This window comes from Nipponia nippon, unplaced genomic scaffold (genome assembly GCF_047370975.1).
Source record: "Nipponia nippon isolate SJK-2023a ecotype South Korea unplaced genomic scaffold, ASM4737097v1 scaffold_3, whole genome shotgun sequence".
In the NCBI taxonomy this organism is placed as follows: domain Eukaryota; kingdom Metazoa; phylum Chordata; class Aves; order Pelecaniformes; family Threskiornithidae; genus Nipponia; species Nipponia nippon.
The window spans coordinates 17,780,277-17,794,819 of record NW_028262347.1 but is presented as its reverse complement, the minus strand read 5'-3'; the positions used below and the strand labels follow the sequence as shown (position 1 = coordinate 17,794,819).

The 14,543-nt window shown below is 44.0% G+C and overlaps 1 protein-coding gene across 2 annotated transcripts in view; it reads right to left on the bottom strand.

Annotated features, from left to right (window-relative positions):
* Nucleotides 1-14,543, bottom strand: part of GRAMD4 (GRAM domain containing 4) — an 84,888-nt gene that overhangs the window by 38,345 nt on the left and 32,000 nt on the right. For both annotated transcript variants that reach the window (XM_087764832.1, XM_087764833.1), the window contains exon 3: nucleotides 10,014-10,134. In XM_087764832.1, the coding sequence (XP_087620958.1) occupies nucleotides 10,014-10,134 (121 nt within the window). The remainder of the gene's footprint in view (nucleotides 1-10,013; nucleotides 10,135-14,543) is intronic.

Here is a 14,543-nt window from a genome sequence, read left to right as displayed (position 1 = left end):
AGGCCTACAGGTACGCTGCAAAATCCCCTCCTGGGACAAAGTGACCAAAAAAAAAAAATCTTTCAGAGCGTTGCTAGAGACTGCAGACCACTTTTTGTAGCTACCAAATCAGTTCAGTGTTAAATCTAAGGAGTCAGTTAAAAACTAGAAATGCCAAAAAGCATACATGCACTCTGTCATATTTACATGGGGAAACACCAGCACTTAACAAGACAGAAATAACCCTTCTACATCTATGTTAATTATGGCAAATCTCTCTACAACCCTTTGAACATTACCAGAGTTCAAGTATGTTGTTTAATTGGTACTAAACACACTAAATCCCAACCGCACACCGTCAAACTGGATCTCGCCAGCCGCGCTGACGGAGCCAGACATTGGGAGTTTTCTCCAGCACAGGCAGCTTCTACCCTTGCCAGACTTCCAACTCCTACTGAAAGCTAATATTTTAACTTTGTCCTAATTAAACCAACTATATGACATTATTAAGATGTTGGGAGTCTGAAAACATGTCTATTTTCATCATCATAGACATTGAAGAGCTTTTAGTCTTTACCTTAAACACCACCAGCAAATGGCAGTGCTGTGGAAGACACAGAACGGCTCCATCACTTGTGATAAAGCAAAGACATGCAAAGAACATTCTCTGACCAACAAGCAGTGACGGAGGAAGGACCTACAACAGAAATCCCTAATCTGTTTTTTTCCTGTTTACAGTTATTTTGTAATTCATAAACTCCTCTGAAGACAAGTTCACAATTCATAGGTATAACTGGATACAGCTTAATTGCGTACTATTTGTTACCCGTTCTTCTAATCTCTGACTCTCCTCCCCCAGGGCTTATGTCCTTTCCAACAGTGACTTGAGAACCACAGAGACTGCCAAAGACTTACCACAAGTCTATCCAAACTTCAGATAAAACATTAGCCTTTGATGCCAGACATTGCAAGACATTCTATTTCTTTGCATGCCGGTTGCTTGGGAAAGAAAAGGGCTTGTCTAAGCCATCACTCTAGCAGCTCCACTTCATTAGTTGTCCTTTCTTCTTTAAGTTACCTCTTAAGTTCATGTCCTCCTTCATACTTGGACTTCTACACTTCACTTGGGAAGCACAAAGCTCACCTGCTTAGGAGGACTACTCTTAGCATTTTAGGAAGGAAGAACCTAGAAACCTCCCTTCTCAAGCCCCAAACTCCAGGTTGACTGTCTAACCCTTCCCTTTGCCTTGTGTGGTGAGGTGGTTACTTCCAAAACAGATACCAGCCCCCTTGTTCTTCATAGCTCTTCCAGAGCTGGACAACAAATGGTCTGGAGAGTCATCTCAGCAGAAACACAGCAGCAACAGTGGGAAGAGGGTGGGAGATGCAGCCCGACTGTGGAGTTAACTGATCACAGTTTTAGAAATTCCTTCCTACTACAATACCAGATACTGTTACCAAGATGATTCAGTACAGCACTGTAAACTGACCGCATTTTAAGCAAGAGTTCTTCATGCTGTTTTTTTCTGGCACTGGCCTCACATTCTTTGTTGGAAAAGTAGGAATTCACATTATTTTGACTTTAAGTCCAGCAACCCTTTTACGCCAACAGACTAAAGCCAACCTATGTTCATACTCTAGATTTTTATTTTTCTATTCCCTTTAATTCAGAAAAGCCACGAGTGAACTCGGCGAGGCATAATGATGGGTTTCAGCATCGCTGATCCCTCTTTTGCCAAGTGCTTCCTCAGAATTTGTTTTGGTAACTATGTTTTACATGGACTCCATGCTATACCATTCAGTTTTAAAAAAGAAGTAGATTAAGGGCAGGTCCTGTTAAACTGAAGGCAGAAGCTCTCAGAGATTGTCTAACTCAGAGGTGGTTCTTTATGACAACTCAGGCACAAAGACAAGAATAATCTTTTTTTTTCCTCTTTATCTTGCCATAGGTATTTTGTGAAGCAACACTGAGGAGGGTAAGTGTTGTATATAAAAAATCAGGCAGCTACATCAAGTGAAATGACAGAGCATCCTGCTTGGTGATGGTCAGGAAGAGGTCCTCTTCCACCAGCATAAGAAGAGGGACTTGTGGCAGCACCCTCCGAACCACCACCTACCTGCAGTGCAGGGCCCTCCTCTGCGGTGCTAAGGAGTGGAACGGCAACCAATGTTACAGCATCGCAGAGACTACTACACAAATACTATTCCCAATACATTGCGATTACAGTTTCCTCTTTCTAAGAGCACAGTTCAAGGTGCCAGTGAAAGCATTAGCTACTTAGAAGGAACAGAACCATCTACAAGCCCCAATTCACCTCCATAACCTTTAGCAGTTAGTGTCATAGCGAAATTCCTCACAGCAAGAGTGAACTTCTGTCATATTTTTTGTATCATTCAACAGCTTATTTATTCAGTGGTGAGCAGCCCTAGGTGAGTACAGAAACCCCTGTATGCAAAAAATAAAATCAAAAGTAAAAAAAAAAATAAAACCCAAACCATCCCAAATCCAACATCTCACATCATCTACTACTATATAGGGATCAAAATGTGTTGCCAACATGTCAGCTACACAAATAATCCTCAATGAACTCTCATTCCTTCTTCCTCAAAAACTTCTTTTCCTACTGTTCCAAAAGACTCCTCCTGAACTACTTTATCTTCAGCTGATCTTTGCTCAGCTACACTGTGTAGAAGAAAATAATGCTAACAACATACGAAGATTTTTTTTTTTTTTTAACCCAACCAGTCTATGGATGGGGACAAAAAGTAAGACATCCAAATGCTAATCAGATGGGGCACAGGACGGGACAGGGGACGATGGGGACACATGACCCAAAACAAAAACAAGTCAGCAAAGAAGGAAAACTGAAGGAAGAACTATTTGGGTTTTTTTTTTTTTGCATTTGAGAACACCTTGTTTTGTCAATTTAATGGTTTTCCCTTGTGGTCAAGGCCTCTTGCTTGTTTGCATAAGTCTTTCATATAGGAAAAAAAGGGGAAAAAAGATTTTCTAATAGGAATATTGGTGTCATAAAAAGCCAAAAAAACAGACAGAAACATTAAAGATGAACTACATTGATTGAGTGCATATCCTTTCCTCCTCCTTACCCTGTTCTATATAGGCATTTTGGTAGAGTGGAGAAATGAAACAGTTAAATATAAAACCCACATTTTCACTATAACCTTTCTCCAGCTCAGTCTGGTTTACCTGCACGTATCAAAACGAAGAAGTGACCTGTCATATTCAGAAACAGTCATGCCAATTTGCCTTAAAAAAAATCCCTACCACAGGTTTGGCAGTTAAACAATCCCTCTTTTTACTTTTTTGTTTCCATCATTCTGTTGTGCCTCTCTTTGCTCTTTCAAAGGCAGAGCTCCTGCTCCAGTACTTACAATAAGCATAGCTTCTGAGGACCAATTTTTTAGTCTCTTTGCATACGCCTGCAGGGCAGGGAGCAGCATGGGCTCTCTCTACGCTGACAGAAAATAAGCCAACTCTGATCCAGAAGCAGTGGAGGGAAGGCTAAGTCTGAACTATCATCCTGCTTTTTACTGCAATTAACATTCCCCTGGTACTATTTTCCTCACCTCAATAGCAGAGTTTCATGTGAAGTGTTCTTCTATTTCATGTGATGAGGGAGACTGAATTACGAAGCACATCATATTTGACAAGACGATCTTCCTCTGTGCAAAGTGGTCTAGTCTCCTCTCTCACCATTCCCGTTTTTTCCCACTTCGAGTAGGTGAGGTTAGAAAGAATTAAGATGTCATTACTATGGTATGTACAGAATAGTTACGATAACAACCAGTTAGTAACTTTACACTGACATGTAGTGTTTTCAGTGGAGCTTTATTGTGTTATAACAGACACAGGATCATTTCCCCTTCATTATGGAAGAATTTTAAATTAAGCTTCCTGAAAATATCTGAACTATCTTAAAAATCAATAGCTTACTGAGATAGACCCCCTTCTCAAAACATCAAGTGGGAAGTTTTCTATTACTAGGTACACTTTTGACAGCCTAAAAGTCATGAAAAGTACCGCTGCTCTATGAATTTTCAGAAATTTCAGAGACTAAAAATGCCAGAAGAGTTGCAGAATCCATTCAAAATGAAGAGAACTGCAAAAATTTAGTCATTATTGCAGGAACTGTTTTCACTCCCTGTTTTTGGCAGAAGTGAAACAGGCTATAAACATTTCAACGTCTGGCTCAGGAACAGCAGTAGGCTCTTCCAAGGCTTTTGCTACTAAGCCGGGAAGGGCAGGTTCCACACGGGGCTCCCGAAATCTCCAGCCCAGTTATACAAAAAGGACAGGCACCGCAGTGCTGACTGCTGCCCCGCCTGAGCTTTCACACCAACCCCACAATTCATTAAGCCAAATTGGGCACCCAAAAAAAGGCAGGACCAGCAAGAGCACACCCCACCTACATAACACAATGCGTAGGTGGCATCTGTTTGAGCTGGTGGAGGAGCTAAAACAATACGTCTCTGTCAGCGCAGTGCTGCACTTCGGTTAGTCCGCCCCACGAAAAGGCGGTGTGACAGCACGTGATCCTCCTGGGTTGGGCCCTCCAGCGTTCTGGCACCTTCACGCCACCACCATTCATGTGCTTTGCCCAACGACGAGGGCAGATTGCACAAGCCGGTCCTGAAACAAGGACTAGCCCCGGACTCCAGCCTGCTGCCACACTGGGCTGGAGTCGCACCCTTTCCCTCTCCCCTGGTCTCGGGAAGCTTGTGCTTTTGGAAGTCAAGTTGAGAGCTAGCAAGAGCGCAACCCATCCTCCACCAGTCAGAGCAGAGTCCTTGCATATGAGAAATGGAGGTCTGAATCCTCCTTCATCTGTACTAAGGCCTCCTAAACCCCAGACAAGTGCTCTAACCTGCTCATGATTGCCTCTTCCAACAATGTTTCCAGGAAAACTGAGCCAGAGCTTTGCAGGTTTTTTTTTGTCCAGGAAAGCTAGACATGAACTCAATATACATGGTGCATCATGTAAGTATCTCTGAGTACAAGCAAAACCTTTCCTACACCTCTTAATAAACTGTCCCTAGTTTTATGAGAAGCCTCTCCATCAGAAGTCAGACCTAGAAAAACTTCTGAACAAATTTGTTAGTACAAAGCAAGCGAGAGCAGCTCTGGCGAACAGACAGCTCTGCAGCAAAGCCTGGACTCATGTCTTTTTCCTGCAGCTTCTCTGGGTGCCCAGGGAAAACATTCAAGAAGATTCCCCATGGGTCACCACACATAAACCACAGTTCTCATCAGAGGAACTCCACAAGGGCAAGGGACACGTGCAGATCTCCCAAGAATACTCTGTTAGTGTCTGCGAGTCCAGGGTTTTAAGCTGAAAGAAAGGAGGCTTAGAGGGAGGAGTAAAGGGTGGGAGAAGCCCAGGGTAAGCTCACCACCATCAGCACGCTTTAGGAGCCAGTGCTGCAGCGTCAGAATCCCCTGGCCAGGGTTGACCACCTAGCAAGGAATGGCTACTATGGCCCACAGCTGGTATTTGGGTGCCTTAGATATACACAGCAGCTACTTACTCTCTTACCAGCGTCTTCACCTGCTACACAAATCCACTCTTCATTCTGCTTCCAGATTTCTGAACCAAAGGTGACTATAGGCTGCCAGGTCAGTAAGAAGACAGCAAAACCAATGCAGTGAAACTGTTCCTCTGGTCTTCTCTAGCTCTGCTACTGCAGGTGTTTGACCCTCATATCAGGAGAAACTACACCAAGGGCGTTCTGACACAGCTGGCAACTGGACTCTGACTCAGCTTCACAGTCGATTTGTTGCATATAATTACTAGGGCTCTTTGAGGAGGTATTAGCATTTCTGTGCAGAACAGAACTTTGTAGTACATGTCTTTTGCTGGTCACAAACACCACCACATACTTCACCTCTAAGGTTTACCACTTTCTAACATCCCAGATCTGCCTGAGGACCATGTATGGCTTTCTACTTTCACGAGGTCTGTATTCCCCTAGGTCACTCTTCTTACAAAGAATCGTCAGGTCATTTATACCAAAAAGCAGAAGCCAGAGAAAACACTGGAGTCAGTCACATACATGATTCAAAAAAGCACATGAGAATGAAGGGGGGGGAGCGGAAATTTCAAAGGGAAAGAAGTATAATCCCAACTTCTTTTGTAATGCTGGTATACAAACCATAACCGAAACCAGCAGTTTTGTAAGCCCCTAGAGACTCCTGCCTGCTGTACAGAGCGGAATGCAAAACCCTTGTGGGAGAGGACTTTATTTCCTCCTAAAGCTCTTGATCCTCACATGGCGTTTCCTCCATTTACCAGTTCATGACTAACCCTCTTCTCTAACAGCCACCTGGTTTGTTTACTCTTAGCTGCTGCTACCACCAACTCCTCTTCCCTGAGCTGCTAAAATTAGCATTGCAAAAGGCTTGAATATCCCTGAATGGGAATTAGCTAATACTTCGTATAAACCATAGGATACACGCGTGCTTACAAAGCACCTTGTAGCACCGGGACCAGAGTGCTGATACCTACAAAACTGCCCTCCATAAGCAGGCACAAACAGTAATGGAAAGAAAAGCAGAACGTGAACCTCAATGAGGTGCAAACCCAAAGGGTATTGCCTATCATTTTCTCTTTCAAATGCAAGAATGGCAAGCAAGTTTTTATTCCTTGTTTAGATACAACTAGGTTTTTAAATGGAAGCACTACAACCACTACTAACCTTAGCATGTTAATCTAGCTCCCCCAGTCTAGTAGTTGCCTTCCAAACCTGAACCCTCAGCTAGCACCAATTGTTCACATGCATTGAAAACAAGGTTATAGTAATAGACAAAGTCCTTTAGCAATGGATGATTCTGATGGCGACAGCTCCAAGAAAAACTTTATCCATCCACGTGCATCCGGAGGTCCAGCAGACTGAGCTCTTTGCACTTTTCGTTGAGCAGGCATTCAAGACTTGTTCTGCAGGAACCCACCCCGATACTGCAGTCTTGCCAGACCCAACAGGCATTGAATGTTTTCAGCATTCCTGTACTACGGCTCAGAAGGAGCCATTAGATTACAGAGATTAAGACCATTCCCGCACAGACGGGAAAAGCAGCTTTAGCCCTTTTGGCTGGAAGAGTCAGCTGATCCCTCCCTTGCTTAAGACGTCATTATCCAAGCTCCCTTCCTCCGCGTGCCTCATCCTCCTGTCAGTCTGCAGCTTAAACCCCTCTCACTTCCAGTCACATTTTATTTGCATTTACAGCTATGCAACACACTAAGCAATTCCTCTCCATCTTCACCTCTGTGGATGTTTAGATTATCTCTTCGCTAGGGAGGGGATTCATCTGGCATTCTAGCTTAAGATATTCTCCCTTTACTAACAACGTTTGTCTCCAGTAACTACTTGCTCCAGATTTCCTCTGCAGCTTGTGGAGGCTACAGTTAGGTTTGGGATGTGTTTCACTGAAAACACTACTGAGCCAAACTGCACCTTTTACTTGTGCCTACTTGTGCTGAATAGGGTTTAGAGAGGACTAACAGTTTGCCATTCCCTTCGCCAGGCACTTGCACCTACAAACCCACACTGACTTGTAGCTGTGTTGTGTATATTATACACAACATATAGCTGGGAAGAAATCTCTCCTCTTTAAACCTCCTGGCTAATAACACACCTATACAAATAAGAGGTATAGAAGAGGCAAAAATACAGTGACAGGATCAGGCTGACAGCGATTATAAACCCAACACATTAAAAAGCAAATCCATGGAACTTTCCCCCACATACTCGCCGTTGCTTTGATTTCTGCACAGCCAGCTGGAGAAAATAGAGTAAGAGGAAGTAGCAAACAATTTATGTAAAAATACGATTATAGCAAGGTGTCCTTAAGGAATTCCATAATTAAAAATAGTATGCAAATACAGCTGAGTGACTAGCCTTCTTAAAAAACACCTATTGCAGCAATAGGATTTAAAAATTAATAATAATAATCATCAGGCTTTCTTCCAAGGGCAAATTAAAGTAAACAAACTGCACATTTCAAGAATGTTTTTCTGCTCACCATCAGTTCACCTCTGGGAAGAAAAAAAGTAATGATGAATTTCTAGTATAAAAAAAAACAAACAACAAAGAGAAGGAGGAAGAAAATAGAAGAATACAGGAACCATATGCAAAAAGTGAGCTCCTACTTCACTCCAGCTGACAAACATAGTTACATATTTCAGACCAAAATTTTGAATGGGGTGTAGGGGAATAAGGGATAAGCTTTACTGCACTTATTTCTCTACCAGTTTATCATTCTTTCTCTTGTTTTTACACACAGAGTTACAACCAACTTGTCAGGACAACACTGTAATTGCAGCTACAGCAACCCTCAGGCTTTGGTGAAGAGCTCCTGACCTAGCAGTAAGGGCTGAGACACCCAGGACTGACCCACGCCACTCAGCTGAACTGCCCTGTTGGCCTGAACCTCCAACCATCTGCTCAAAGTTTACGTGAAAGGGTGAGCTTCTTCACCCTTTACCTTGGCGTTCGCTACAAAGGTCTGTGCAAAGGAAAATGATTCAGTTAATAGTTGGTCAGAAGGTCTTCGAACTATGGCAAGAACCTGAAGAGTAAAAATATTCACAAAAATGTGTGCTCCATGTAGTTACTGTAACCACATCCTAAGGACTGATAAAGGACTCACCAGCCATGGAAGTGTTTGGGAACCATACCATGTTTTTATAGCAAAAAACATGTCCTAATTCAAACCAGAAATCAGTTCTGGGAAGTCCTAGTGTTTCTGTCACACACCAGATGACATCAGGAAATCACAAACGTCCCATCTAGTTTAAAAAACAATTTGATAAGAGGAGCTTAAGCAGTATGTCTTTGGGGATGGAAGGAGTAACGTGGTAACTCTGTACTGCACAGTTAAATAAGAATTCAAATAAATCACTGAAACCAACACAGGAAGTCAAACAGAGCTTTCAGTTTTTGCTTGATATTCCAATCACGATACCTCTTCCAGATACCAGTGGAAGCTGATAGCAGCTCGCTATAAATTCTTCCCCAGTCTCCTTTATCATGCCTCCCTCTCATACACAAGGAAAAAAAATATCAAAGAAATCTTGCCAAATGATAAAAAAGTCACAGAAAATTAATTCCAAATCCTTGAGAATATACTGAAGATAAAACACAAGTCTTATTGCTAGATTATAGTCTAGAAATTGAATAGAATCTATAGCCTTGTTATTTCTACCCCTTAGAAAATATCTGGCAAGTTTTGAACACATAAAAACAACCCTCATATTCTGAAGTTCAAAAATAATCCATTGAAATGACCATTTGGGGAAACAACTGAGCAAGAATTCGCGTTGATTTATTACAGGGATCTCTAATTCTATCAAGTTAAAGGAATGCTCGTCTCCCATTTTTTCAGTTTTAACTATCCTGCCTTAGAAGTCAGCAGTTCAAATCTGCTGAGATAAAATCCCAAAAGTCTTATGGGTGCCTCTAGCCATGAATGACAATTTTGTCTCATATATATACGTATATATATATACACACACACAAAACCAAACAAGTAACACTTGAAAGCTACAGATAGTCTTATCTGTATTTCTTACACCACTTACCAGTAATTCATATACTGTTAAGAAACATGTTTTAAGACATATTACTTGTTGAAACAGCTGCCAAGAAAATGTCTTGGTCACCCCTTCAGAAATCTCTTCCTTCTTACAATTACTACTAGACAAAAAACACCTATTGCAACCACATTAAGGTTGAGTTAATTCTAAGATAACCTGAAGATGTCAACACCAAGACTTCACCTAAGCAGCTTTTGTCATACAGTGAGGTATTTTCTGAGGAATGCAACGAGGAAAAAAATATCCAAGTGACCCATAAACCTTGGGAATGCTTTTAAGTTCCTCCTAGAGAAGTGTCAGCCCACGTGCTATCTGCGCATCAGCCCGCCTCAAAATTCTAATGCCAAGTTCTGCAGTTTAGAGAAGCCTTATTTCAGCAGGCTTAAACCATTCCTTTCCACAGAGCACTAATTTTATACTTACGTAAAAAGTGTTTTTCCAGTAAGGCTATTTCCAGGTGACCTTTGATCTCATTCAGTCTGTCAGATTCTGTTCTGTTAAAATCCTGGACTCCTGAAGCCATGATGATGGTCCCTGGACCAGCCTATAAGAAAGCCAGAACACACTGACAGCTCAAAGGCACATTTTTTTTTTTTTTTTGTCATTTAAATACATCAACTTACTACTGGGGCAGTAAAGAAACAGCCACATGAGAAGCATGCAAGTATCAACAACTCTGCATACCTCTTATTCAGCATTAAACTACCAAAATGAGTGAAAGCTAATCAAATGCATAGCATCTGTCCCATGTGAGTTTACAAATGCACTTCTTCAGACCCGAGGGAGTTACAGAAAACAAAGATTTCTTTCTTCCCCTTACCAGTTCTGCTGCATCATCATTTAGCCTTCCTTCTGCTAATTTTAAAGGCATATTTACACTATCCCTCACCCCTTCCCATTCAATGAGTGGTCAATGTAACATACTTTACACATAAAATTGTGAGGCTAGCAAAAGTAATACTTTTCCAGACATTCACTGAGTTATTAGAAAACACATATTGTATATTTTAATATCCATTTATGGATGTGTAATTCTGAAGAGCATGGTCTCTCTGCAAGGAAGATCAGTGCAGGGGACGGCGCTGCCCCACCTCCAGTACTGCCCAGTTACTGCTTAAGGACATGGCTGGTGCCCAGAAGCTCATCCTGGCAGGCCAGTAGAGGGAGGAGTCAGAAGATTATGTGTCTCGACTGATTTAGCAGCACCCCTCGAACAAACTGGGCACTAGAAATACTGAAGAACGCAAGAATTCAAAAGCGACTTGATTAGTTAAGAAGAGCAGTGACAACTGCCCCCTCCATGAAGGGAGCACAGAGAAACCCCAAGCCCACACAGCAGAAGGCAGGTGATGCCGTCCTTCTCCCATAAAGTGGACGTTTTCAGACAGCAAGATGGGTGAGGGCATCTCCCAGGTAATGGCTGTTCAGGAACTGTGTGCAGTCCCCACCATGTACAAAAAGTCTGTCAATAAGAATTATAGGAGCCTCTCCAGCAGCTTATACTCAAAACCAAAGTGTTAGATTACAGAAGCCTACATCTAAGACATGATCTCAGGACAAAAAGGGATTTATTTACCTATCCTAACCATTCCCCTACCCCACGTTTGAGCTCTGAAAACATACAGGAGCTGTATTGCTTTCCAAAGTCAGCTTGCATACATTTAACCATGGCAGCTTAAATTGCATACATGTATAAATTCAACTAATTTACAAGACAGTTAATTAAAAGACATTTTCTATGGTTTAGGAAAGAGGTACTGAAAGCTCACTGACAGCAAAGTACTTTCACTGTTGGGAATGATTTGCACTTTTAAAATAAAACAGTGTGGAGATACCTATTAAAGATCTGTTTTCTTGCTTGAGCTGAACAGATGCTGAGTTTAAGCCTCAGAATTTGTCTATACAGGCAAATTAGCACTCTGTAGGCATTTACTGCATGGTGTTTACCTGGTACCAACTTCCCACTTGGGCTTGCTCAATACAGTGCCAGGCAGAGATGCTATTTCCAGTCCCGAAAGCAGCACAGTTACACCCACACAGCACTCTGCCAACGCTGCCAGCCCCGACCAGGAGCAGAAGCCGTTCGCTCAGCAGCAGCCCTGTACTGCCTCCCATTTTGGAGCCAACACGAACCATGACATAGCAGAGACGGACAGACCCCAGGGCAGTCCTCACACAGGGAGCTGCAGCACAGCATCCTCCTCCCCGTGCTCCAGATTTCTCATTCACACCTGCCTTTAGCCAGAGGTGCAGTAAGACGTGCCATTTGCAACCACTCCAGCCACTGCTGAAGAGTAACAGCTGTCTGTTTTCAGCTGAGCATGGGATGGCAATTAACCCGTGTTGCTTTCTTAACTATAGGGCTAGGTCATATTTATTTACGCCAGAAGATTTAGTGTTATCACTTGCCAGATGCCTGGAGAGCCCCAAGGAGGAAGGTCTGGCTGAAGTCAAACAGCAGCACCCTTACAACACGCTCTACGGACAGGCAAAAGGAAAGCGTTATTAAAATACAGATTGCTGCACAGGCATTAAAGCATGACTGTCTATATTGTATATCCACATCTGGTACAAAGGGACAATCTCTGCCCCTAGCATGCAGGAGTTCATACAGAGCTGTCTAAAGAAACAGTGCCACTGCTTAAAAATAAATAAATAGATAAATAAATAAAATCACGTACAGGTCAAAGAGCAAGATGCTGTACTCATCAGGAATGCTCCTGAGCTCTGTGCATGTATTGGGTTTGCATGGCAAGGTTTTGGTAGCGGGGAGGGCTACAGGGGTGGCTTCTGTCAGAAGCTGCTAGAAGCTTCCCCCGTGTCTGACAGAGCCAATGCCAGCCAGCTCCAAGATGGACCCGCCACTGGCCAAGGCCAAGCCCATCAGCAATGGTGGTACCGTCTCTGGGATAACATATTTAAGAAGGGGCAGGCAGGGAAACAACCCTGCACAACTGCAGCCAAAGAGAGAGGTGAAAAATATGTGAGAGGAACAACCCTGCAGACACCAAGGTCAGTGAAGGAGGAGGGGGAGGAGGCACTCCAGGTGCCGGAGCAGAAATTCCCCTGCAGCCCATGGTGAAGGCCATGGTGAGGCAGGCTGTGCCCCTGCAAGCCCATGGAGGTTAACACTGGAGCAGATATCCACCTGCAGTCCCTGGAGGACCCCACACCGGAGCAGGTGGATGTGCCTGAAGGAGGCTGTGACCCCACGGAAGCCTACGCTGGAGCAGGCTCCTGGCAGGACCTGTAGACCCATGGAGAGAGGAGCCCAGGCTGGAGCAGGTTTGCTGGCAGGGCTTGTGACCCCGTGGGGGACCCACGCTGGAGCAGTCTCTTCCTGAAGAACTGCACTCTGTGGAATGGACCCAAGCTGGAGCAGCTCCTGAAGAACTGCAGCCTGTGGGTAGGACCCATGTTGGAGAGGTTTGTGGAGGACTGCGTCCCGTGGGAGGGACCCCAGGCTGGAGCAGGGGAAGAGTGTGAGGAAGAAGGAGCGGCAGAGACAACACACGGCAGCTGGTCACAAGTAGTGTTTGCACCTCAGTAAGTTTGCAGATGACACCAAGTTGGGTGGAAGCATCGATCTGCTGGAGGGTAGGAAGGCCCTGCAGAGGGACCTGGACAGGCTGCATCGATGGGCCAAGGCCACCTGTATGAGGTTCAACAAGGCTCAGTGCCGGGTCCTGCACTTGGGTCACAACAACCCCATGCAATGCTACAGGCTGGGGGAGGAGTGGCTGGAGAGCTGCCTGGCGGAAAAGGACCTGGGGGTGTTGGGCAACAGCCGCCTGAACATGAGCCAGCACTGTGCTCAGGTGACCAAGAAGGCCAATGGCATCCTGGCTTGTATCAGAAATAGTGTGGCCAGCAGGACCAGGGAGGTGATAGTGCCCCTGTACTCGGCACTGGTGAGGCCGCACCTTGAGTACTGTGTTCAGTTTTGGACCCCTCACTACAAGAAGGACATCGAGATGCTGGAGTGTGTCCAGAGAAGGGCAATGAAGCTGGTGAAGGGTCTAGAGTACAAGTGCTGTTGAGGAGCAGCTGAGGGAGCTGGGTTTGTTTAGCCTGGAGAAGAGGAGGCTGAAGGGAGACCTTATTGCTCTCTACAACTACCTGAAAGGAGGTTGTAGTGAGGTGGGGGTTGGTCTCTTCTCCCAAGTAACAAGTGATAGGACAAGAGGAAACGGCCTCAAGCTGCGCCAGGAGTTTAGGTTGGATGTTAGGAAAAACTTCTTCACTGGAAGGCACTCAACAGGCTGCTCAGGGAAGTGGTTGAGTCTCTATCCCTGGAGGTATTTAAAAGACAGGTAGATGTGGTGCTTGAGGACATGGTTTATTGGTGGACTTGGCAGTGCTAGGTTAACAGTTGGACTTGATGATCTTAAGGGTCTTTTCCAACCATTATGATTCTATGATTCTATGATGAACTGGCTGCAACCCAAGACAGCACCTGGCTCCTGCCCAACCAGTCCCTGGTCCCCAATCCCATGCACTGCAGTGGGGACAGGAACACAGAGATTGAGGTGAGGGAGGAGAGGAAGAAGAAAGGGGTTAGCAAATACCTAAGCATATTCAAGTTTCCATCCTCACTGAAGATACTCCAGGTATTTCACCAAGAGATGAGCTACATTTCAGAAATCCATCTAGAGACCCACCTCCACCTTTGCTTCTTCAGAGATGTTAAGTCATTAATTAAAGCCCAGGATACCTTGACTGTGCCTCTTAGGAAGTGGGAAAAAGCAAAAGATGCCTAGGACTGAGGATTGAGTGATATGGGTGAACAGAACTCTTTCTGAAAGTTTCCAAACGTGCGTATCTGCTAAAGCATTGGACCCAAGAAGTTTGACGTCAGTTAATGGGTTAAAAATCAGCAGATACACATCATTAAACCAACCCCAAAGGTTACAGTGACCTTCTAAGTTAGAGAAAAAAAGGAAAAAAAAAATC